The sequence below is a fragment of the Cuculus canorus genome, chromosome 3 (genome assembly GCF_017976375.1).
Source record: "Cuculus canorus isolate bCucCan1 chromosome 3, bCucCan1.pri, whole genome shotgun sequence".
Classification (NCBI taxonomy): domain Eukaryota; kingdom Metazoa; phylum Chordata; class Aves; order Cuculiformes; family Cuculidae; genus Cuculus; species Cuculus canorus.
In genome coordinates, this window is record NC_071403.1 from 67,390,468 (window position 1) to 67,415,300 (window position 24,833).

Genomic DNA, 24,833 nt, shown 5'->3' on the forward strand with positions numbered 1-24,833 from the left:
TTCTCTACTGGCTTTGGCTGGGATGGAGTTAAATGTTTCCATAGCAGCTTTTGGGTTGGATTTTGGGCTGAGAATAGCGTTGATAACAGAGGAATGCTGTAATCATCGCAGTGCTTGCACAGCGTCAAGGTCTTCTCTGCTTCCCCCACTCCACTGCCCACAAGGTTCACTCCCAACACCAACATGAATCTGTTGGAGTGAGTCCAGGGGAGGCCACGAAGATGATCCGAGGGCTGGAGCACCTCCTGTACAAGTACAGGCTGAGAGAGTTGGGGTTGTTCAGCCTGGAAAAGAGAAGGATGCGGAGAGACCTTAGAGCAGCCTCCAGTACTGAAAGGGGCTCCAGGAAAGCTGGGGAGGGGCTCCTGATCATCGAGTGCAGGGATAGGATAAAAGGGGATGGTTTGCATCTGCAAGATGGGAGATTGAGATGAGATCTTAGGGAGAAATGTGTCGCTGTGAGGGTGGGGAAGCCCTGGCCCAGGTTGCCCAGAGAAGTGGCTGCTTCATCCCTGAAGGTGTCCAAGGCCAGGTTGGATGGGGTTTTGATCAGCCTGATCCTGTGGGAGGTGTCCCTGCCCATGGCATGGGGTTGGAACTAAATGGGCTTTGAAGTCCCTTCCAACCCAAAGCATTGTATGATTCTATGATACCTTCTCTCCTAATGGTTGTCAGCTTGTAGCTCTCCAAGTCCCTCTGCTAGTTAACATCAAAATCATAGAATCATTTAGGTTGGAAAACATCCTTAAGATCTTCAAGTCCAACTGTTAAACCAAATGAGGAAGGCAATGGAGGGTGACTGTTAGCCTTGTGACTCTGGGAATGCTTCTGGACTCTGGTCCAGAAGCTGGTTGAAGCCTGGGGAGCAGTGAGGTGGGAGCTGTGGGAACCCCGTAATGAAGAGCTGCACTTGATGGCAGGATCTGGGGCATGATATGCAGCTCAGGGGCTAGTAGCCCAGGGACTCATAGCAGGGACCCATCTGCCACCCTAGCAGAAGTCTACTTAATGCTTTTGCGGTGAGCTGGCATCTCAAATGCTGAGTCAGCATGGATGTAAGAGAGCAACCCCTTCACTGATTCAGCACCAGCAAGGCAGCGGTTGAAAGATCTGCAGCCAAAAAAAGCTGGGATCAGCTGAGTTGGACATCTTCGGATTGGCTCCACCACCCATGAGTCATCAGGAACGACCTGAATTGGCTGAGAAAGAGGAGCAAAATGCAGCTGCTGAGGATGAGGATGGTGGGAAGAAGACCTCAGCTGCCAGCAAGAATTCTCTGAACCTCAAAAAGATGCCCAGGGCTTGGGCATTGAAGGGCACAACCACAGCAAGCACATCACTTGTGGGGCTCTGTCGAAGAAAAAGTTAGCGTGATCCATGTTGGCATGTTCTACAAAGTTATGGAAATTATGCAGGCCATCCACCATAGCAGGGTTCAACTCTAGAGTTCCACATTGGTGGGTGAGAAGCTCCACATGAGCTGCCAGTGGGCGCTTGGAGCCCAGAAAGCCAACCATGTCCTCAGTTGCATCCAAAGCAGTGGGACCAGCAGGGCCAGGGAGGGGATTCTGCCTCTGCTCTGCTCTGGTGAGATCCCACCTGAAGCCCTGCATCCAGTTCTGGAGTCCTCAGCACAGGAAGGCCATGGATCTGTTGGAGCGAGTCCAGAGGAGGCTGAGAAGATGATTCGAGGTCTGGAACACCTCCCATCTGAGGACAGGCTGAGAGAGTTGGGATTGTTCAGCCTGGAGAAGAGAAGGCTCTGGGGAGACCTTAGAGCAGCTTCCAGTGCTAAAAGGGTCTCCAGGAAAAGCTGGGGAGGGCCTCTTGATCAGGAAGTGCAGGGATAGATGAAAGGAACAGTTTTCAGCTGCAAGAAGGGAGACGGAGATGAGATCTTAGGGAAAAATGTTTTCCTGTGATGGTGGGGAACCTCTCGCCCAGGTTGCCCGGAAAAGCGGTGGCTGCTTCATCCCTGAAGGTGTTCAAGGCCAGGTTGGATGGGGCTTTGAGCAACCTGACCCTGTGGGAGGTGTCCCTGCCCATGGCGGGGGGGGTGAGAACTGGATGAGCATTAAGGTCCCTTCCAACCCAAACCGTTCCATGATTCCATGATCAGGTGAGCGTCCTTTACGAATTTCATTTTTGTTGATAGCGCTACAGAAGCGATCATCTCCTGCAGCATCACATCCTTCCAGGTTGTTTCTGGCCAACTCTGTAGTTACCTGTTTAGCCTGATGTAGCGGGATTGTTCCAGGTCACCTACCACCATCTGTAGGCTTTGTCTGCTCTTGCTATTAAGCTGCTGGATTTGTCTGCTCTTGTAAGCTCTTAAATTCCAACTGACTTTTTCTACACCAAAGGTATGACGTGGTGGGGAAAAACAGATAGACCCCCAAAATGATCCCAGAGTCATAGAATCACAGAATGGTGGTCCAGGGGCCAGACCCAGGACACCAGACCGACTGCCCCATGTCCTCAATCGACATCCAGGGGTGCAAAGCAGGTCCCTAGATCCATCATCCCAACTCCTGATGTCCCTGACCCAGATCCAGGGGCCATACACATGACCCCAGACCCAGCACTCTATGTTCCTGATCCACATCTAGACATCCAAAGTAGGACCCCAGACCCGGAACCTCCTTTCTCCATGTCCTTGACCCAGACCCAGGACCCCAGACCCAGCACTCCATTTCCCCGTGTCCCTGACCCATACCCAGGGATTCAAAGCAGGATCCCAGGCTTATCATCCCAACTCCCCGTGTCCCTGACCCAGATCCAGGACTGTAGACCCATCCCCCCACATTCCTGACCCACATCCAGGGGTCCAAAGCAGGACTCCAGACCCAAGACCCCAGACCCATCCCCCCACATTCCTGACCCACATCCAGGGGTCCAAAGCAGCACTCCAGACCCAGGCCCCCCTGTCCCCATATCCCTGACCCACATCTAGGACTGCACTCAGCACCCCAGACCCACTTCCCTGTATCCCTGACCCAGATGCACCTACCCAACTGCCCACGCCTGACCCCAGCCCCCTGTTTCCATAAGGCAGACTCCCCAGTTCCACTGCCCTTGCACCAGCACCCCCTTCCCTGCACCAGGACCGCTTCCTCGGCCCCCACATCCTTCCAAATGCCACTGAGCGAGGCCGGCATGGCCCAGCACGGCGTCAGTTGGACATTTGTTAGTCATTAAGGCTGGAGAGAAGGAGGGCGGGCGCGGGATCAGCCTTTCTTCTCCAGCACATATCCCAGCGCCCTCGTCTTTTGGTGGCCACCACCCAGCCCAGCTAGGACACTGGTGTTACCCGTCCTGAGTGGGCAGAGGCCATGGGCGAGTGTGCAGTCCTGAGGATACTCCAGCACCGTGGTTGCTTTTGAAGGCTCCTCAGGAAGTTTTGGGAGCAGGGGGCCAGCGGGAGGGAAGCAGCCCCGGCCATGCTGGCCGCTCGCTGACTCTCACGGGGAAGAGACGCGCCGGGGCGGATGCGGGAACCGGAGTGGTGAGGCCTGGCTGGGTGCAGGATTGCACCCATCATCCCCCAGCTTGGGGGCTATGAGAGGTGAGTGGGGGCACAGCTCAGGGGTGTGGGAGCCTTGGGGAGAGCAGCAGAGCTGGTGGTACGGAGGACAGGAGGGGTTGGCTGTGCCAGAGTGGGCAGCAGAGCAGGAGAGAAGTTGGCATCAGGTGGATGCACACCCCAAATCCTATCTCCACATGTCCCTGATCCAGATCCGGACCCCAGTCCCATCACCCCAGGAGGAGTTGGCAGGACCCCCGACCCAGCACCACATGTCCCTATGTCCCTGATCCAGATCCAGATCCCAGTTCCATCACCCCAGGAGGAGCTGGCAGGACCCCAGACCCAGCACCCCCTGTCCCTATGTCCCTGACTCAGATCCAGACCCCAATCCCATCACTCCATCTCCCCAAGAAGATCTGGCAGGAGGATCTCCAGGGCTCCCAGAACGGCAGCAGCGCTACCCCCCCATGCTCTGACCCCATCACTTGTTGATGCCATGGGGCAGCAAAGCCAACTTTGGGGCAGTTGGAATGCCAAGGGCTGTGCCGGGGAGGATGGAAGGAATTGTTGCCAGCCGCAACCCAGCGAGCCCCCCCGCCCGCTTTTACGTAGGGGAGGCTGGGCTTTATAAAACAGGAGACACCGCTGTCACGGTCACTCTGGCTGTGCCTGCAGCCCCCCGGCTGGAAACCCTTCTTCTGCAGGTGAGGAGGTTGAGGAGGCCCTGGGATGGGGGTGGCTGGGCTGGTGGAGAGCTGGAGCAGGGGGGTCTTGGACGCGGTACAGCTTCTGGGGAGCTTTGGAGAGCCAGGGAGGGAGGCATCGCCCCCCTGCACTTTGTAGATTGGGTACTGGTATTGAGTGCATCCCCCAGAGCTACGTGTGGGATCCAGCCCGTGGTGTTTCCCACCCTGTAGGAGCAGCCTAACTTGCCCCCTCCTAGGCTAGAGGTCTGTGCTGGGGTGGCACCTGGGTTTTCTTTGCTCCCATGGCTTTTGGAAGGGTCTGGGAAGCCACAAAGCCCCTTGGAGCTGGGAGCCAGGAGCTGCCAGCTACTCTATCACCCACTTTTGGACCAAATTCAACCAAAGTTGCCCAAGTTTATGGTCTTGGAGCACAAAGATCCCAGCAGAGTTCTGCAGAAGCAGATGGTGGAGCAGGGATGTGTCCCTACAGGCTGGTGCCACCAGGCTCTGGCCAGCTGAAGGTAGCAGTGATGGGTCCCATGTGGCTTCTCAGCTCTTCACTGGGGACATGGGGTTATGGAGAGACTCAGCAGGGTCGGAGCAGGAGAGTGCAAGCAGCGAGGAGGGCACCAGCAGCTCAGGTCCATCCTGTGTTGGATTTCAGAAGACGAGCCAGCGGGAGGAGAGGAAGAGGAGATGCCGTCCTTCAGCTACCGACTGAGCGGTAAGGATGTGACCCCAAGGTGGGCAGGGGATGTGGCAGGGCCTGATTCTTCCCTCTCTGCACTCAGGCAGGGCACGGACCAATTGCAGCCAGTGCCAGAAGAACCTCTCCCTCCAGACGGCTGTCAAAGTCCTCTACATCTTCTCCATCCTCCTCATCGTGGCTGTGACTGTGCTGGCTGCCTTGGGTAAGCATGAGCGGGCTTGGGATGTCCAGCTCCTGCCTCCTCTCCTTCCCAACATGGGGATATTGTGGGTCCCCCAAAGCACCTTCAGCACCCAGGCATGGAGAAGGGCACCCAGCTCCCCCTGACCTGCCCCTGGGATGCATATGGGGCCTTGTGCGTGATGCCACCTCACCAGGAGATGGCTTTGCCCTCTTGGAGACCTCAGGGACCTCCCTGGAGTACAGAGGTTGCCACTCAATGACCTTCATCGGCAAGAAACAGTCTTCCAGGCTTAGCAGAGGGATGGTGCGCTGCCTGGGGCTGGAAACCTGGAGATGCTTTATATAATTGTAGAATCATTAAGGTTGAAAAAAGGCCTCTAAAAGCATCAAGTCCAGCCACTGAGACCTTTGTAGATGTTAGCCAAGCCCTATATCCCCCTAGGGACAGCCACCCTGCAGAGCCAGCACCCACCAGCCACTCAGCCTGGCTCTTCAAGCCCTCCTTGCCAAGGAACGAGCCTGAAGGAAGGGTGTGGAGGACAATCATGTCCCATCGCCTGCCCACCTCCCCTAAACCCCCTGTCTTTCCTCTGCAGTGTTCAAGAAAGTCGACTCCATCTCCAATGACATCCGCTCAGCCCAGACTTATTACGAGAAGAAAATCATTTCCATCCAAGAGGACCTCCAAGGGATGGGTGAGTGGCTTTCACCTGCACCTGAAGGTCTTCAAGCTTCAGCATCATGTGTCCCTCTAGTTGCCTGGTGTTACCAGCCAGTGGCTGAAGCATCTCCAGTTTTCAGGTCCTGGGGCTCCCCCAGAACCAAACCCCCACTTATCTCCCAGGACTTGGGGGAGGGACAGCTGTAACACTCCAAGGGTGGGGTTGGTGATGTTGGGCTTTTTAGAGAAGTTGCTGCACATGTGTGGTAGGAGCATAGTACCCATCGCAAGAGTATGCAAGGACAGACCATAGTCAGGCTCCTTCCTCCTCAGCAAGAGGATCCTCACTGATGAGGGACAGGATAGGGTAACAGACCCCTCTGCCCTTCATTCAGATAAGAAGACCTCAGGGAACTGCTCCCTCTGCCACGAGACAGGACAAATGGGCCAGGAAATCACCAAGCTGCAGGGCGAGCTGGAGGAGATCCAGAAGATGCTTTTGGTTCAAGAAATCCTGCTTGATCGGACCTCCCAGACCCACAACCAGCTCTCATCCACCAACAAAAAGATCACAAGTGAGGTGGACAACTGCTCCTTCTCCATCCAGCAGGTCAATGAAAGCTTGGGGCAGCTCTTGGCCCAGGTTGGGGGCTGGCAAGTGGTCACCTCCCAGCTAGACAACTCTCTCAAGGGTTTGACCCAGGACTGCTACGATGTCCGAGCAGCCATGCAGCAGATGAATTTCACCCTAGGGCAAACTTCCGACTGGATCCAGGTCATCCAGAGGAAGACAGATGAGGAGACGCTGACGCTGCAGAAGATCACCACCGAGTGGCAGAACTACACCCGCCTCTTCAGTGGGCTGCGGGCTACCTCCTCCAAGACCAGTGAGCTGGTGAAGAGCATCCAAGGCAGTGTCAGTGCCGCAGCTCGGCAGGTTGGCCAGAACTCAGAGAGCATGCACGACCTGGTGCTGCAGGTGATGGGGCTACAGCTGCAGCTGGACAACATCTCCTCCTTCCTGGATGACCATGAGGAGAACATGAATGATTTGCGCTACCACAACAGGTACACACAAAACCGCACGGCCGAGCGCTTCGAGACCTTGGAAGGTCGTATGACCTCTCACGAGATCGAGATCAGCACCATCTTTGCCAACATCAATGCCACTGACAGCCATGTCCACAGCATGCTCCGCTACCTGGACGACGTGCGGCTCTCCTGCACCTTGGGCTTCCACACCCACGCTGAGGAGCTCTACTACCTGAATAAGTCCCTCAGCCTGGTCCAGGGCACCACGGACCTGCTGCGAGAGCGTTATAGCCTGCTCAGCGCCCGGCTGGACTTTGACATCCGCAACTTATCCATGATCATGGAGGAGATGAAGGTGGTGGACGTCCGGCATGGGGAGATGCTGAAGAACATCACCATCTTACGAGGTAAAGGGCATTCTGGTGGGTACAGCCTATGCCCTGCCTGGGATGAGTTGGTACCAGGAGGTTTTGGGGGCTGTTTCTTCTCTGGTGGAGCATGGTGGGATGTGGGCTCCTTGGGAGTGTCCTGCACCATGGAGGACCCAAACCACCATTGCTGAGTGCATTGCTGATGCACATAAAGCCACCCTTGGATACAGAGGAGTCCTAGTGGTGGAGCTGTGTGCACTCGGCTTGCAGAGCTGCCGGGGACAGTGGGGAGGTGACCTGTGTCCTTCTAGCACAGTTGGTGCCAGTGAACCCTCTTTGTAGGTCCTGGTGGAGACAGCATGGCTGCCCCTGGATAGAGGTGCCCAAAGCTTCCTCCAGTAGCTCGGGTGGCCTGTGGATATCTCCATCCATGCAGGGGAGCGGTAGGGCTGTCCCACCTCCACCACCAGCTCCATGGAGTCCATGGTCACCCCAGCAGCTCCCTGCTCCTGCACAGACCACATAGCCTGGAGCCATCATTACAGGGCTGCCCAAATTAACAAGCCCAGGGTGTTGCCTGGATCTGAGTTTTGGAGGAACCCTCTGGTGGCCCCATGTCACCATGTTTGCAGGCAGTGCCAGTTGCCCTTGTGACCAACAGCAAGGTCTGCACAGCTGGGAGAGTCAGGTTTAGGTAATCCTGCTCTTAGCAAGGTCTTCAGGAGCCAGGCTTGTCCCATCATGGTCTTAACAAGTTCTTCAGGAGCCAGGCACAGCTGATCCTGGTCTTAGCAAGGTCTGTAGAAGCCAGACTTGGCCCGTTGTGGTCTTAGCAAGGTCTTCAGGAGCCAGGATCAGCTCATCCTGGTGCTGTCAAGGTGTTCAGGGCTGGGCCACCTCCCTCTCTCCCTGTTTTGGGGTGCTGCCCCCTCATGCTTCCTCTTCACCCCCTCCTCTCCCCCCAGGTGTTCCTGGCCTTCCAGGTCCCCGCGGCCTCAAGGGCGATGTGGGCATCAAGGGCCCCCCAGGAAGCGAAGGAGAAAAGGGCGACGTGGGCAGCCTGGGCTCACCGGGACCCCAGGGCCCTCCCGGACATCCTGGACCCCCAGGTCCCCAGGGCGAAAGGGGTCCCCTGGGCTTCAAAGGCTTCCCTGGCCTTAAGGGTGCCAAAGGCAGCTTCGGGCAATCCGGCTCCCGGGGACAGGGAGGACCCAAGGGAGACCCTGGTCCCCCAGGACCTGCTGGGGTGCCGGGGCCAATGGGACCTCCTGGCCCACAGGGTGAGCCAGGACCTCCCGGGACCACTGGGGCTGTGGGTCAAGCTGGCCCCATGGGGACCAAAGGGGACCCTGGTTTACGAGGTCCCCCAGGGCCACCAGGCCCCCCTGGTCCCCCAGGACAGTGACCAAGCCACCATGGCACCAGGATGGTGGAGCTGGTCAGGGGACAGGGGTCCCCCCACTGCTGCCCCCCCAGAGCATCCCCTGCAGTGGTATGAGGCTGAGCCTCGCAGGATGGGGGGTCCCAGTCCCCCACAGTGCAGGGGTGCGGGGCTGGTCCCCAGCTCTCAGGGACGCTGCCGGCTTCGGGCTCAGTTACCCCAACCCCAGGGTCCCCGCAGGATGGGGACCCCCCGCAGCTGGTTTGTGCCCTTTCCCCCCGCCTCGGTCAACTCCATCCCCTCCAGCCCTGTGCTGTGTCCCCAATGTACTCCCTTGACAATAAAGCTGTATGGGGACAGGCGGCTCTGGCACTGGGAACACTGGGGTGTGCTGGGGGAGAATCCACAGCCAAATGGCCACTGGGGACAGGGGAAAGGGTGTTGGACCCATGCGTGCTCCAGTGACTGTGTGTGAGCATCCATGGGCATTGAGGGAGCATCCATGGGCACGAGAGAACATCCATGGACATGAGGGAGCATCCATGGACATCAGGGAGTTCCATGAGCATAAGCGAGCATCAGTGGGCATTGAGGGAGCTTCCATGAGCACAAGTGAGTGTTCATGGGCATGAGGGAGCTTCCATGCGCATGAGTGGCACACAGGAAGGGACAACTCTCCACAGCCAGCTCTCCATGGGGACAGCTCTATGTGGGGACAACTTACCCTAGCCCCAACCCAAACTCTAATGTCTCCCTGCAGAGAAGGAGAATTGTCCTGTGGAGAGCTGGCCATGGAGGGTTGTCCTGGTGGAGAGTTGTCCCATGGAGAGCTGTCTTGTGGACAGTTGGCTGCAGAGAGGTGGCCATAGAATGTTGTCCTGTGGAGTGTTGTCCTGTGGAGAGTTGTCCTGTGGAGAAGTGGCTACAGAGAGTTGGCCATAGAGAGTTGTCCCAGTGGAGAGTTGTCCTGTGAAGAATTGGCAGCAGACAGCTGGCCATGGAGAGTTGGCTGTGGAGAGTTGTCCCATGGAGAGTTGCCCTGATGAAGTGTTGTCCTGTAGAGGGTTGCTCTGCAGAGAGTTATCCTGCAGAAAGTTGGCCATGGAGAGTTGTCCTGTGGAACGTTGTCCCTGTGGAGAGATGTCCTGGTGGAGAGTTGTCCCGTGGAAAGTTGTCCTGGTGGTGAATTGGCTGTGAAGAGCTGTCCCTATGGAGAGTTATCTTGTGTAGAGTTGTCCTGTGGAGACTTGTCTTCAGGGAGAGTTGACTCGGTGGAGGGATGTACTGTGAAGAGTTGCTGGAGAGTTGTTCTGTAGAGAGTTTTCCTGGTGGAGAGTTGTCTCAGCAGAGAGTTTTCCTGGTTGAGAGTTACCCATTGGAGAGTTGCCCACAGAGCCTTGGCCATGGAGAGTTATCCTGATGGAGAGTTGTCCAATGGAGAATTGTCCTATAGGAAGTTGTCCCATGGAGAGCTGGCCACAGAGAGTTGTCCTGGCTAGGGAGGAGGGTGGTGTCACAGCCAGAACCCCACCACCACCAGAAGGTCCATTGCTGCTCTGCTCCGTGCCTCAGTTTCCTGAACTGGGATGCATGGCAAGGTGGGCCACTAAGGTCAAAGGGAATGGTGCCACCTACCCAGGGCTGACCCTGCCAGGAAAGGGGGGTCACAGCCAGGACCCCCCTCCACCAGTAAGGTCCATCGCTTCTGTGCTCCATTCCTCAGTTTCCCAAACAAGGATTCATGGTGAGATGGGCTGCTGGGGGTAAAGGGAATGGTGTCACCTCCTCTGTGAGCCAAACCCAGGGAGGGCAGGGTCACAACCAGACCCACCACTACTGGCAAGGTGTGGTGCTACTCTGCTCTGCGCTTTAGTTTCCCAAATTGGGATGCATGGTGAGATAGGCCACTGGGGATAAAGGGAATGGTGTCACTTCCTCCATGAGCCAAACCCAGGATTGGGGTCACAACCAGTATCCCAAACATCACCAGAAGGGTCCATTGCTGCTCTGCTCCATGCCTCAGTTTCCCAAACTGGGATGCACGGTGAGATGGGCCACCAAGATCGAAGAGAATGGTGTCACCTATGCAGGGCTGACCCTGCCAGGGAGGGGTTATCCACAGTCAGGATCCCCACTACCACGATCAGGAACATGTATTGCTGCTCTGCACCATGCTTCAGTTTCCCAAATAGGGATGCATGGTGAGATGGGCCACTGGGGATGAAGGAAATGCTGTCACCTCCTGTGTGAGCCAAAGCCAGGGCTGACCCTACCAGGGGGGTGGTGTCACAACCAGGAACCCCACCACCACCAGGAGGGTCCATTGCTGCTCTGCTCCATGCCTCAGTTTCCCAAGCTGGGATGCACAGCCAGATGGATCACCGGGGACGAAGGGAATGCTGTGACCTGCCCAGAGTTGACCTTGCAGGGATGGGGGACTGGTGTCACAGCCAGGAATTTCCCCACCACCACCAGGAGAGTCCATTGCTGCTCTGCTCCGTGCCACAGTTTCCCAAACTGGGATGCATGGCAAGACCAGTACCAAGAGCACCACAGTGCTGGGAATAACACCCAGGCCAGCTCCATCACCCTCACTGTCTCCACCCCCCGAGTGCCTCAGCTCGCGGCGCCCTGTACCCATCCTGCAGCGCAGGATGCGGCCGGCAGGGACGTTTATTGCTGTTGGCAAAGCAGTTTCCTGTTTTCATCGCAGAAACAGCTCTTGGCTGGTTATGAAGGGGGGCCAACGCCTCCTCGGCACTGGTTTGAACTGGCCAAGCCACACAGGGTGGGGATGGAGGAGCTGGGGGTGGGGGTGGAGGTGGGGGCAGAGACCTGACAACTTGTGACACAATTGGGGCACAGGCTGATGTGTCCTTGGGCAGCAGATGGAAAGGGTTGGGTTAGTGTGGGGTTCTGGGGGTAAGGAGGAAGCCCTGACCCAATAGAGAGGGGGTGCTGGGAGAGTACCAAGGTCCTCAGCTGGTGAGAAGGGATGGGATGCAATCCTGGATGGTGCTGAGTTGGGATTGTGGACACCCTGCAAGCCTGGATGGTCCTGGCAGAGGGATGTGGGCATCTTGCAAGCCTGGATGGTGCTGAGGGGATGGCGTTCCATCATACCCACCACCCCTCTGTGCCTCTGTTTCCCCCAACTAGGTAGGAACTGGCTATACTATAACCTAAACCAAACTAGTGGTACCCCATGGAGAGTTGTCCTTGTGGAGAGTTGTCCTGATGGAGAGTCATTCTAGTAGAGGGTTGTCCCCATGGAGAGTTGTCTGTGTGAAGAGTTGTCCCCAGAGAGAGTTGTCCTGTTATCTTTGTGGATAATTGTCCCTGCATTGTGTTGTCCTCATGGAGAGTTGGCTATGGAGAGCTCCAAAACTTGTGGAGTTTTGTCCACATGGAGAGTTGTCCTTGTGGAAAAAATTGGCTGTGAATAGTTGTCCCCATAGAGACTTGTCCTGTTGTCCCATGGAGAGTTGCCCTGCAGGGAGTTGTCCTTGTGGAAAGTTGGCTGTGGAGAGTTGCCCTTCTGGACAGTTGTCCCTACAGAGTTGTCCCTGCAGAAGGTTGTCCCCATGGGGAATTGTCCTCATGGAGAGTTGTCCCTGCAGATAGTTGGCTGTGGCGAGCTGTCCCATGGAGAGCTGTCCCTAACCTCCTCACCCCTTCCCAAACCCCTTGTGTCTGCAGAAAGCTGATGCACATCTGTCTGAGGAGCACATCTGGCTTGGGAGCAGCCTTGGCAGAACATCTGGCAGCGGTGTTTGGGGATGGGCGTCCACCACCTCCCCTGGGCATGTGAAAAATGTGCAAGGGCAGAGTTTTCCACCTCTTGAGCTGCGTGGTCTGGGTGGAGGAGAGAGTGGTGATGGGATCGAGGAGCTGGGAGAGACCGGATAAATCAACAAATGAGGAGTGGAGGTGGGAAGGGCTCGGTGGGAAGTGCTGACACAGCCGGAACCGCTCGCCTTCAAGAGGGTTTGTCTTGGCAGCTGCTGGTGGTGCAGTGGGAATGGTGGGGAGAGGGCAACTGGGGCTGCTCAGCCTCTTGAGGGATTCCAGACCCTGTCCTTCCCAAGGGATCGGCCCCAACGGCGTCATGGAAGGATGAGGTGGAACCAGTATCTCCTGGCCTAGACAGTGATGCATGGGGTGCTGGGGACAGAGGTTGCTTGGGGACACGTGGCCCCATGGACATGGATGCATGAGGTGCCCATGGACACACAGGGTGCTGGGGACACGTGGCCCCATGGACATTGATACATTGGGTCTTTGGGGACATGGGCAGTGATGGTCAGGGTGCCAGGGACACGCAGGGTGCTTGGGCACACACAGGGTGCTGGGATCACGCAGGGTGCCAGGGTCACATAGGGTGCTGGGGACACAAAGGGTACCTGGGGGCACAGAAGGTACCTGGGTCACACAGGGTGCCTGGGGACATGCAAGGTGCCAGGGTCACGCAGTGTGCTTGAGACACACAGGGGGCTGGAGAACATGTGGTCCCATGGACATGGATGCACAGGATGCAGGGGACATGTGGCCTCATGGACATCGATGCATGGCTTGCCTGGGGGGGGACACAGCCTGTGGGCATCAGTGATGCTCAGGGCACTGGGGACATGGGCAGTGACGCTCCGAGGCCATCGCCCTTCAATCTGCACCAGAGGCCTCCGTGCTGCAGCCAAGCCCAACACCCTGCAGCTGCAGGGCTGTGGCACTGGCAGTGCTGACGGAAGCCACCACCCGCATCCCATGAAAGGGCCCATTGATGGTGGCCAGGAGGGAGGTGAGGAGCAAGGCGGGGTCCCCCCATACCTTCCCCTGCCCCTCAGATCCTTCTGGCTTCTCCTCTGCCCCTGGGAGAAGGAAGAAATCCAGGTGCTTCCATGTGCCTCAGTTTCTCCATCAGGTGGTTCACTGCTCTCCCAGGACCAGCTTCCACACCAGGTCCTAGAGGAGCATTATGGGTAGCATTAGCTGGAGCCACTCCAAATTCAGGTCAGACCAAGACGAGATGGGCCACGAGCAGCAAGGGGATGCACCTACCATCCTCATCCTCCCAGCAAGGAAGGATGAGAAGGGTCTGAATGCATCCCAAACCCAGAATTCCATGGACTTGTGCTGTCCCACCTCAGCATGGTCATGCTATCCATGGTCTCCTGTCCCTCAGAGCTCTGCTCCTTCACAGAGCTGGGAGCAAAACCAAGCTAATTCCACCCAGCAGTGCATTTTACCAGCACGGTATGAATTTAATCATGACATACATACAGGCTCTGCAAGGAATTATACCACTTGTTACGGAGCACAGGGAAGATCTCCATCTTGGACAAGCACAGACACTGCTCAAAACTCAACTCTTCTTCCCAAAATGAATGTTCTCCACAACGAAATGCCCAGGAATCAAGTGGGAATCAAAAACAAAACAAATCATGTGGTGATCTGAACAGCACAGATTGCAGCCTCTCACTACAAGAAAGATCGTGAGAGATGAGTGCATCCAGAGAAGGGGAACGGAGCTGGGGAAGGGTCTGGAGCCCAGGGGTTCTGGGAGCATCTGAGGGCTCTGGGGCTGTTTACCCTGGAGGAGAGGAGGCTGAGGGGAGACCTCATCACTCTCTGCAGCTCCTGGAAAAGAGGCTGGAGGCAGGTGGGTGTTCATCTCTTTTCCCAGGTAAGAAAGGATGAGAAGAAATGGCCTCAAGTTGCGTCAGGGGAGGTTTAGATTGGATATTATTAACAACTCCTTCACCAAAAGGGTTCTCAGGCACTGGCAGAGGCTGCCCAGGTAGGTGGTGGAGTTCCAGTCCCTGGAGGGGTTCAAAAGACAGGTAGTTGAGGTGCTCAGGGATGTAGTTCAGTAGTGGACAGGGACAGTTGGACTTGATGAGCAACCTGATCCAGTGAGAGGTGTCCCTGCTCATGGCAGGGGTGTGGAACTGGATGGGCTTTGAGGTCCCTTCCAATCCAAACCATTCTATGATGTTATGATGATCTCAAAGCTCTTTTCCAACGATGCAATTCTATGTGCTTACCTAGGCTGCAACATCAGCAAGCTCCGTCTTCATTATCCATGTTAGCTCCATGTTTAATGAGGCTTTAATGCCAGCGAGGGCTGGGGAAGGCAGCAAAGAAGCCATGAGCCTGTTTGAACCCGACCCCATGGGGATCCCCCATCACCAGGGCAAAGAGTTGAGTTCTGCAATTGACAGTATTGCACTGATGTACATTCCAAGCAAATGGGAATGCTGGAATCTCTCTGAGATGGCACAGATGGGTTTTCTTTCCTTTAAATCCCACTGGATTCAAAGCTCCACCAAGCCCTTCTCTCGAATAAATATCACTGTCTCTGTAGAACTGAGTCAATTCTGCTTCCTTTCACCCACGTCCCTGAAAATGAGATGTATGTGTAGACATACAGATCTTCTCCCTTTGGAAAGGTGTCCATGGCTCAGCGTGGATCAGGCTGCTGGGACAACCCACCAGGATCTGAAGAAATGGAGGCAGAATTCAATTTCTTGGGGTATTTTTTGGCATTCATAGCGATGGTGACATATTAAGACATCCCAAACCACGTCGTGATTGAGAAAGGAGAGACTTTATTTACATAAAGTCATCAGAATCGTTGCCATCCTGTGGGAAGAAAACAGAAATCAGGACCAATGTGTATTACAATAGAAAATGGTGATGTGGTGGGTTCAGCAGAATCTCAGAGCTGCCATTTCACAGAATCACAGAATGGTTCGGGTTGGAAGCGATTTCAAAGCCCATCCAGTTCCAACCCATGGACAGCGACCCCTTAGACTAGATCAGGTTGCTCAAAGCCTTGGCCAACTTGGCCTTCAACATCTCCAGGGATGGGGCAGCCACCACTTTTCTGGGCAGCCTGGGCCAGGGCCTCCCCACCCTCACAGGAAAACATTTCTTTCTAAGATCTCATCTCAATCTCCCCTCCTGCACCTGCAAACTGTTCCCCCTCATCCCATCCCTGCCCTCCCTGATCAAGAGCCCCTCCCCAGCTTTCCTGGAGCCCCTTTCAGTACTGGAAGCTGCTCTAAGGTCTCCCCAGAGCCCTCCCTTCTCCAGGCTGAACAACCGCAACCTGTCCTTTGATGGAAGGTGCTCCATCCCTCGGATCATCTTTGTGGCCTCTCCTGGACTTGCTCCAAGAGATCCATGTCCTTCCTGTGCTGAGGACACCAGAACTGGATGCAGGGTTCCAGGTGGGATCTCACCAGAGCAGAGCAGAGCAGAGCAGAGGGGCAGAATCCCCTCCCTGGCCCTGCTGGTCCCACTGCTTTGGATGCATCCCAGGACATGGTCTGGGTTTCTGGGCTGCATCCTCTGCTCCAGCCTCATGGTGACATGGTAGGTTCAGCAGGATCTCAGAGTTACCATTTACTCTGCTTTCATACCATTTCAGAACAGACACCACAAAACCAGCCCCAACAGCTGTCCAGCAGGGGCTCTGGGGTGGGAACAGTCTGGTGCAAGGCTCTGCGTTGTGAAACAGTGGCTGCTATTTGTGGTGCCCACAAAGTATCACTTCCCTGAGAGCGCAGCCCATCTGCTGCAGCCTGGGGGGAATCAGAGGTCAGGCTCTTACTGAGCATCCCTGAGCACAACCTGAGCTTCCTTCCAAGTTGGGAAATGGGAAGCAGGCTGGCATCACATGGGGCTCAGGTGCTGAGAGGAGAGAGAGGCCCTGCACAGCATTCCCACCCCTCTTGCGTGTCAGGAGATACTCCTGCTTCAGCCCAGCTCAAGTTTCAAAGTGGATTTGCATGGTCGAGAATCAAGAATGGCTGCAAAGCCCACACTTCCCTCCAGGTACCTTTTAACCTGAAGGTCATGCAGAGGATCTCCAAGATCTGTTTGCCCAAGGTCCCACCAAGAACAAAGCTGCAGAGGCACCAGCCCTCGAGCAAAGCACAGGTGCAGCCAGTGCACATCAGGACCTCTTCTGAACCTCAGCACTGCCATGATCCACCTCCTCATTTCTGTCCACTGGCGTGTGCCATTCTCTGCTTTGGGTCCTTTTACACCTAGTTTACACTATCCCAGCCCTGGGCTAACACCTGCCTCCTCCCTGCAAACACATCCTGGATGAAGGGATCAAGTTCTCCCCAAGCCAGTTTGCAGATGACACCAAGTTGGACGGAAGTGTTAATCTGCTGGAGGGCAGGAAGGTTCTGCAGAAGGATCTGGACAGGCTGAATCCATGGGCCAAGACCAATGGGATGGGGCTCAACAAGGCCAAGTGCCAGGTCCTGCACTTGGGACACAACAACAACATGCAGCGCTCCAGGACTGGGGAAGAGTAGCTGGAAAGCTGCCCAGCAGAAAAGACCCCGGAGGTGCTGGTCAACAGCAGTTGAACATGAGCCATCAGTGGCGGCCAAGAAGGCCAAAAGCATCCTAGCTTGGATCAGCCATGGTGTGGCCAGCAGGAGTAGAGAAGGGATTGTCCCCCTGCACTTGGCGCTGGTGAGGCTGCACCTGGAATCCTGGGTTAAGTGCTGGGCCTCTCACTGCAAGAAAGACACTGAGGGGCTGGAGCTAGTCCAGAGAAGGGGAACAGCTGAGGAAGTGTATGGAGCCCAGGGGTTCTAGGAGAGGCTGAGGGCCCTGGGGCTGTTTAGTCTGGAGGAGGCTGAGGGGAGACCTCATCGCTCTCTGCAGCTCCCAGAAAGGAGGGTGGAGCCAGGTGGGTGCTGGTCTCTTTTCAGTAAGAAGTGACAGGACAAGAGAAATCGCCTCAGGTTGAGCCAGGGGAGAGATTGGATGAGGAACAGTTTCTCTACTGAGAGAGTGAAGCTCTGGCAGAGGCTACCCAGGGCAGTGGTGGAGTCCCCATCTCTAGAGGCCTTCAAAAAATGTGTTGCCATGGCATTTGGTGACATGGTTTAGTTGGTATGTTTAGGTTGGGCTGACAGTTGAACCGGATGATCTTAGAGATCTTTTCCAATCTAAACGATTCCACAATGCTTTCAAGCTCCCACTTCTCCTCAGCATCCCCATTCATCCCTTGCCAACGTTGTCCTTACACCTCACGTTTATTTCTTATTTCTTATTAAAAAATATTTCTTATTTCTTGTTAAAAATGTGCATTTTTTCCTTCCTTTGAAAAAACAAGGAGGTACATAGAGGTCGTGGTTGCCATCAAAGAGACTTCCATTCAGGAGCCAAGTTGTGCCCAAACACCCCACAAGGAGTCAGGGCTTGTGCCCCACTTAAAGTTGTCCCTGTTCTCTCACTTGGGTGGGAAAGGGACTGAGAGGACATTTCCAGCAGCACAGGTTCAACTTGACTGACAGAGACACAACATGGCCCTCTTGGAAAGTGGAAGAGAGCAACAATGTCCTTCACCAAGAAGGGCAGACAGAGATGTGCTCCATCATCCACCAAAACCTGACTGCAATGCAGGAACCGGACTGTCACGATCCCGCATTGAATTTCACCCATCCCTGTGGGCAATCTTACCTGATTGGAGGACATGTTCTCAGCCTTCATTAACGATGAGTAGCTCCTGGAAGAGAAATGACATTATCACAGAATCATGGAATGGTTTGGGTTGGAAGGGACTTCAAAGCCCATCCAGTTCCAAAACCCCTGCCATGGGCAGGGACACCTCCCACAGGATCAGGTTGATCAAAGCCCCATCCAACCTTGCCTTCAACACCTCAAGCGATCGGGCAGCTATGACTTCCCTGGGCAACCTGGGCCAGCGCCTCACCACTCTTCACAGGAAAATATTTCTGCCTAAAATCTCATCTCAATCACCCCTCTTGCAGCTTCAAACCATTCCCCCATATCCTATCCCTGCACTCCCTGATCAAGAGCCCCTCCCCAGCTTTCCTGGAGCCCCTTTCAGTACTGGAAGCTGCTCTAAGGTCTTTGTACAGCCTTCTCTTGTCCAGGCTGAACAACCTCAACTCTCTCAGCCTGTCCTTGGAAGGGAGGTGCTCCAGCACTTGATGATTAACTTGCATGATTCATTTTCAATGCCCCCAACAAAGAGGCAGTTGAATAAAACACCACCAAGAACCACAATAGCACATTCTTTCCTTTCTGAACTGAAGTTGGACAACTACTTGCTTATCTCATATTCTTTGGCTAATTAGAACAACCAGAGAAAGTCCAGACGCTATGCAGTCTCCTCCACATTTTCCTTCATCCCAGGAGGTAGTAAATCCTTTACTTTGGGTGACAGCCAAGGGCATCTCTGGGGCAAAGCTAAGAGAGCAGGCAGCCCCCGTGCCTGCTGATGGCTTCTCAGTTTAGTGTGCTACTGTAAGCTGAGCTCTCTTGTGTGCTGAAACACTTTGGAAATCCAAGAGTTGTTCAAATTCTGCTTTAGCTGTCACATACAAATTAACACTACTTAGTACTAAGCTTAAAAGCGAGCTTTTGGGGTCGGTCAGTGGACAGGTCCAGTGCTGTGTGGGGCCATCGGTACTCACGAGGTTCAACAAGGCCAAGTGCAAGGTCCTGCACCTGGGTCGGAGCAACCTGTGGTTTCAATACATGCTGGGGGATGACATGATTGAGAGCAGCCCTGAGGAGAAGAACTTTCATGTTGGTGGATGAGAAGCTCAACATGAGCTGGCAACGGGCGCTCGCAGCCAGAATCCAACCATGTCCTGGGCTGCATCCAAAGCAATGTGACCAGCAGGGCCAGGGAGGGGATTCTGCCCCTCTGCTCAGCACAGAAAGGACATGGATCCGTTGGAGCGAGTCCAGAGGAGGCCATGAAAATGAACCAAGAGCTGGAGCACCCCTGCTATGAGGACAGGCTGAGAGAGTTGGGATTGGACCTTAAATCCCATCCAGTTCCACCCTCGGCCAAGGGCAGGGACACCTCTGACATATCACTCTCCCTTGAAGCTGCTGAAGAGGGTTACTGCTTTTCAGGGTGGAGGGGAGCAAGACAGAGGTCTGGTGGCCACTACAAATCAGCAGCCACATGAAAGCCCACGTGTGCAGTAAGGCTTACACTCTTGAGCAGGGGAGAATAAGCTTGCCGCTATATCTCTGCCACTGTTTGCCTATCAAACTATCACCAAACTGGCCCCTGTTCACTCCTTCCCGCACATCAAAGCAAGTATGCACATATAGCAGAGTTACACCATAGTCACAGACAAAGAACTGGAGGTGATCTTGAATACAAGTGTATTAATAAGACTTATGAGTAGAAACCAATATATGTTGCACTTGAATGACTTATGCATGTGGAAACTGTGGGGTTTGTGTGTTGGAAATGGCTTGATGTATGACCCTGGAGTTTTTCAGAACCCTACACATCGGTGGAGGTTGCACTGGCAGGGGGGCCAAAGTAACCCACCATACCCCTTATCGGCAGTGCCACTGATAAGAAGTAAAGAAAATAAGGAGCTGGGCCGCCTGATACCCTACATGTTATCACCCCAGAATGGACTATAAGAGGATGAGAGGAGCAGGTCATAATCTGAGCTCCCCCTCAGCTGGTCTAAGATCCCCCAACAACATCAACATAACATCATGGATCCAACCCCTACGCCACCGGAACGTCAGCAAAAACTTCACCCACAGCAACCTTGTGGAAATATCTATAAAGACTTTATCACTGAACTCTGGACAGGTCGTATAGTCCCTCACAGACCCTTATAGGATATTAATATTGATCTAGACTTCAGCTTATAATCTTGATTTAGAATTATAACATTGTAGGTAATAAACTAACTGTTTAAGTGCAGTTCTGGGTCCAACTTGGCCTCCATTAGGATGTGACAACACCCCCAACTGGTTGCTTCAAGCACCATCCAACCTGGTCTTGAACATCTCCAGGAATGGGGCAGCCACAGATTCCCTGAGAAAACTGGGCCAGGGCCTCCCCATCCTCATAGGAAAGTATTTCAGAGAATCATAGAATAGTTAGGGTTGGAAGGGACCTCAAAAATCATCTAGTTCAAACTCCCCGGCCTAAGATCTCATCTCCATTTCCCCTCCTGAAGCTCCAAAACGTTCCCCCTCATTCTATCCCAGCACTTCCCGAACAAGAACCCCCACCAGCTTTTCTTTCTTTTTTTACTTTAGGAGAAATGGGGAAAAGCCATTTATTATCATGAACAAACAGAACCACTGGGCCATGCAGATGCCTGGGCCAGAGCCAGGCAGCTGAACGCTGCGTAATGCCGGGCTATGAAAAGAAACTGCTGACCCATGGCTCTCCAAACAACAGTGAACACTGCGGAAGTCACAAGAATCATACAATCATGGAATGGTTTGGGTGGGAAGGGCCCTTAAATCTCATCCAGCTCCAATCCTCTACCATGGGCAAGGACACCTCCCACTGGATCAGGATGATCAAAGCTCCATTCAGCCTGCCCTTAAAACACATCTAGGGTTGGGGCAGCCACCACTTCTGTGGATAACCCGGGCCAGGGCCTCACCACCCTCCCAGTAAAACATTTCTGCCTAAGACCTCTTCTCAATCTTCCCCTCTTGCAGCTTCAAACCATTCCCCCTCATCCTATCACTACAGATCTTTTTACAAAGCCCTTCCCCAGCTTTATTTTCAGTACTGGGAGGCTGCTCTAAGGTCTCCCCACAGCTTTCTTTTCTCCAGGCTGAACAACCCCAACTCTCTCAGCCTGTCCTCGTAGAAGGGGTGCTCCAGCCCTCAGATCATCTTCATGGCCTCCTCTGGACTTGTCCCAACAGTTCCACATCCTTCTTGTGTTGAGGATTCCAGGACTGGACAAAAGACTGCAGGTGGGTCACACGAGAGTGGAGCAGAGGGGCAGGATCCCCTCTCTTGCCCTGCTGGCCATGCTGCATTGAATGCAGCCCAGGACACGGTTTGGCTTCCTGGGCTGTGAGCGTCCATTGCCAGCTCATGTTGAGCTTCTCATCCCCCAGCACCCCAAGTCCTTCTCCTCAGGGCTGCTCCCAATCACGTCATCCCCCAGTCTGTGTTTGTGCTTGTGACTGCCTTGACTCAAGTGTAGGACCTTGCACTTGGCCTTGTTGAACCTTCTGAGGTTTGCACAGGCCCGCTTCTCCAGCTTGTTCATGTTCCTCTGGTGTGACAACTGCACCGCTCAGCTTGGTGTCATCTGCAGACTTGCTAAGGGTGCACTCAATTTTGCTGCTGATATCATCAATGAAAATATTAAACAGCACTGGTGCCAGTACGGACAAGTTGGCACTAGAGTTTATTACTCACCTAAGTTCTTCCAGCTCTTTTTTCTTCTTCATCTCTTCCTTTTCCTTCCGCTTCATCTCTTGGATTTGGGCTTTTTTCTCATTCCTCTCCTCTCTATCCCGAGCTTCCTTTTCTGCAGCCAGGTCTGGGAAGCGTTCCACTTTTGTCTTCTCTAGCCGGTTCAGGATTTCATTCACCTTCTTCTCTACTGTCAGCATTTTCACCTTTGGAGTGCACAAAAACCTGTGATCCTTATAAAAACACACTTTTCCTCCCAGCACTTTTGCAACGGAAAGAAAACAACCCCGTTACCACTTGACACATGGCTGAATCCCACAAAAACAAGACGCTAAGGAAAATTGCTACCACCGAGCTCTTGTTGTGCAACAGCAGGAGGAGGCCCACTCCCAACACTCAGCAGCACAGAGCGAATCAGCACAAGCATCGTTAAGTACAGAAGTGTTACTGATGTCATTTCTTGGCACATGCCACAGCAGAGAGGACGAGGGACAAGAATCAATCTCTGCCAATGACTGAAGAGGTGGCAGGAGGTCTCTCCAGACCGTTCTGGGATAGGAGGTTTTATACTGCTAGTTGATGGCAGGATTTTCAGCATTTCTTGCCCTGGTACAGATCCGTTTTAGTCAGACAACCGCAAGTCTAGAGAGTCTTCTCTCCCCAGCAGCCAAGCTGTGCAGCTACAACTTAAGCAGAACATTATCTGTGGACAATGGGTCAGACTGGGGAACAGAATCATGGAATGGGTTGGGTTGGAAGAGACCTTAAAGATCATCCAGTTCCAACCCCCCTGCCATGGGCAGGGACACATCCCACTGGATCAGGTTGCTCTGAGCACCATCCAACCTGGCCTTGAATATTCATCTCCAGGGATGGGGCAGCCGCCAGTTCCCTGGGCCACCTGGGTCAGGGCCTCACAGGAAAACATTTCCTCCTTATATCTAATTTATAGGATGTTGAAGAGATTGGTTCTTCTGCAGCCGAGGAGTTGGATGATTGTATCATTGTTTCAAGCCAACCTCCGCCTAAGGTGAATGAGCGAGGTAAGTCGGATTGTACATGGACTCATAGAATCATAGGATGGTTTGGGTGGGAAGGAACTTTAAAGCCCATCCAGTTCCAACTCCCTGCCATGGGCAGGAACACCTCCCACTGGATCAGGCTGCTCGAAGTCCCATCCAACCTGGCCTTGAACACCTCCAAGGACTGGGCAGCCATAAATTCTCTGGGCAAAAATGTTCCCTGTGTGTGAAATATAGGAATTTGAGGTCTTTTGCAAGCAAGATCTTTTCCAACCAAGTGATTCTGATCTTAAGTGACAATAAAATGTGGCTTCAATAGTATTTTATTACGGCAAAACAGTGCATTGGCCTGTACCTGCTGTCTCACCTCCCAGGTATGCACTAACAAGTGCAGTATGTTTGCAGAACCTGGGAAACCTGGGCCAGGGCCTCCCCACCCTCACAGGAAAACATTTCTGCCTAAGATTTCATCTAAATCAAGTCAAAACTGTCTCCCCGCAGCCCATCCCTGCAATTCTTGATCAAGAGTCCATCCACAGCTTTCCTGAAGCCCCTTTCAGTATTGGGAGGCTGTTCTAAGGTCTCCTCGCAGCCTGCTCTTCTACAGGGTGAGCAACCCCTACTCTCTCAGCCTGTCCTCAGATGGGAGGTGCTCCACTCCTCTGATCATCTTCATAGCCTCCTCTGGACTTACTCCAACAGATCCTTGTCCTTCCTGTGCTGAGGACACCAGAACTAGATGCAAGGCTCCAGGCAGGATCTCATGAGTGCAGTGCAGCGTGGCAGAACCCCCTCCCTTGCCCTGCTGGTCTCACTGCTTTGGATGCTGCCTAAGAGATGGCTGGCTTTCTGGGCTGCAAGTGTGGAGCTTCTCATCCCCAGCACCCTAAGTCCTTCTCCTCAGGGCTGCTCCCAATCCATTGTCTACCCAACTTGGATTTGTGCTTGGGATTGCCCTGCCCCCAAGATGCATGATTACACCGTTGCCTGTGAGCTGATATGAAGTGGCTGCTCCTACGCAGGCCGTGCAGCTGCAATGAGAGATGATTTCAGTAGTGGCAAATTCCAGCAGATATCACAGACATGTGATACTGTTCGGCATCAGCGAAGACTTGGCCGTTGCGGCATGTAAACACAGATTGTACCGGCAAACAATCAACTTTCAGGTATTCAGGCAAGTCCAAACACACCCCAAGCATCTCGCTTACACTTCAGGACTGGATGATTCCCTGACTTTAGGGCCAAAGCTGAAGCCAATCCACCCAGCTCCTAACAGGGAGATGTTACAGGCTGACAACACGTCACAGTCTCACAGCAAACACTTACATCCTTCTGCCGGTGAAAGCCAATCTGCCCCACATCCATGTCTGCTGTCTTCTTCAGGTTAGTCCATGGTGTGTACACCACGTTGACATTGTTCATCTTGCAACCTTGGGCAGAAAGAAAGAAGGAAACATTTCAATTCCCTCCCTCCTGGAAGAGGTCTCACACTCTTGTGTGTGCATGGAAAGTGGATAAGCCCTTCCCGTGCTACAGTGAAAGGGAAGAACATAACAACATCGCTCTCTGCAGTAACATGAGTGCCGCAGCAGCATTAACAAACTCCAGATGGAAGCTGTCTTTGCCAGAAGGGCGATTGCTATGGTAGGGGGGGCCCCAAGGTGGTGTTAGGAAGGAGACTGTGAGGCCTCTTTGGCTTAGGCAGCAAACGGGAACTTCAGACTTAAAATTCCTCCATATAGAAGTAAAATGGGCAGCCCAGGCAGCTGCAAGCAATGTCTGATTCCCACAAGACCCACAGGCACAGGCATAGCAGAGAGCAGCAACATCACAAACCTCAGATACAGACATCACACACTCATGCGGAACAGAAATGCTCGCCACAGGCTCTCAGGAAGTAGTTTTACCTTGAATGCTGTTCGCCTTCACCAGGTGGGCACAGTCGATCAGTACTTCTTTTGGGATGTCATCCACCGTCTGCCCCTGCAATAGAGGAGGGTAACGTGAGTGGCTCAAGGTGGGGGTTGTATAGATTGAGCAGCACATGAAGAC

At 54.0% G+C, this 24,833-nt stretch overlaps 2 protein-coding genes across 6 annotated transcripts in view; one reads left to right on the forward strand and one right to left on the reverse strand.

Moving 5' to 3' along the window:
* The first annotated feature begins 105 nt into the window (after positions 1–105).
* On the forward strand, positions 106–18,032 carry SCARA3 (scavenger receptor class A member 3). 4 transcript variants are annotated; one of them, XM_054062641.1, is made up of 7 exons: positions 106–3,565; positions 4,139–4,230; positions 4,877–4,936; positions 5,004–5,123; positions 5,701–5,799; positions 6,161–7,204; positions 8,134–9,265. In XM_054062641.1, exons 3-7 carry the CDS (start codon positions 4,909–4,911, stop codon positions 8,571–8,573), a joined length of 1,731 nt encoding a protein of 576 aa, XP_053918616.1. In that variant the 5' UTR covers positions 106–3,565; positions 4,139–4,230; positions 4,877–4,908; the 3' UTR covers positions 8,574–9,265. The 4 variants fall into 4 exon arrangements, with proteins under 4 accessions (XP_053918616.1, XP_053918617.1, XP_053918615.1 ...); XM_054062642.1 differs by lacking the exons at positions 4,139–4,230; positions 8,134–9,265 and adding an exon at positions 16,386–18,032; XM_054062640.1 differs by having other exon boundaries at positions 4,877–5,123.
* The window catches only part of CCDC25 (coiled-coil domain containing 25), a 17,421-nt gene continuing 6,370 nt past the window's right edge, over positions 13,783–24,833 (reverse strand). For both annotated transcript variants that reach the window (XM_009563754.2, XM_054062648.1), the window contains exons 5-9: positions 24,689–24,764; positions 24,108–24,211; positions 21,763–21,965; positions 18,039–18,084; positions 13,783–15,188 (exon numbers count right to left, since the gene is read on the reverse strand). In XM_009563754.2, the coding sequence (XP_009562049.1) occupies positions 15,159–15,188; positions 18,039–18,084; positions 21,763–21,965; positions 24,108–24,211; positions 24,689–24,764 (459 nt within the window). In that variant the 3' untranslated portion in view covers positions 13,783–15,158. The remainder of the gene's footprint in view (positions 15,189–18,038; positions 18,085–21,762; positions 21,966–24,107; positions 24,212–24,688; positions 24,765–24,833) is intronic.

Bases quoted from the DNA above. Each gene is read 5' to 3' on its own strand.
- SCARA3 (XM_054062639.1), top strand. The intron at 5,800-6,160 runs GTGAGTGGCTTT...CCCTTCATTCAG, and splicing joins AGAGGACCTCCAAGGGATGG to ATAAGAAGACCTCAGGGAAC. The intron at 7,205-8,133 runs GTAAAGGGCATT...CTCTCCCCCCAG, and splicing joins GAACATCACCATCTTACGAG to GTGTTCCTGGCCTTCCAGGT.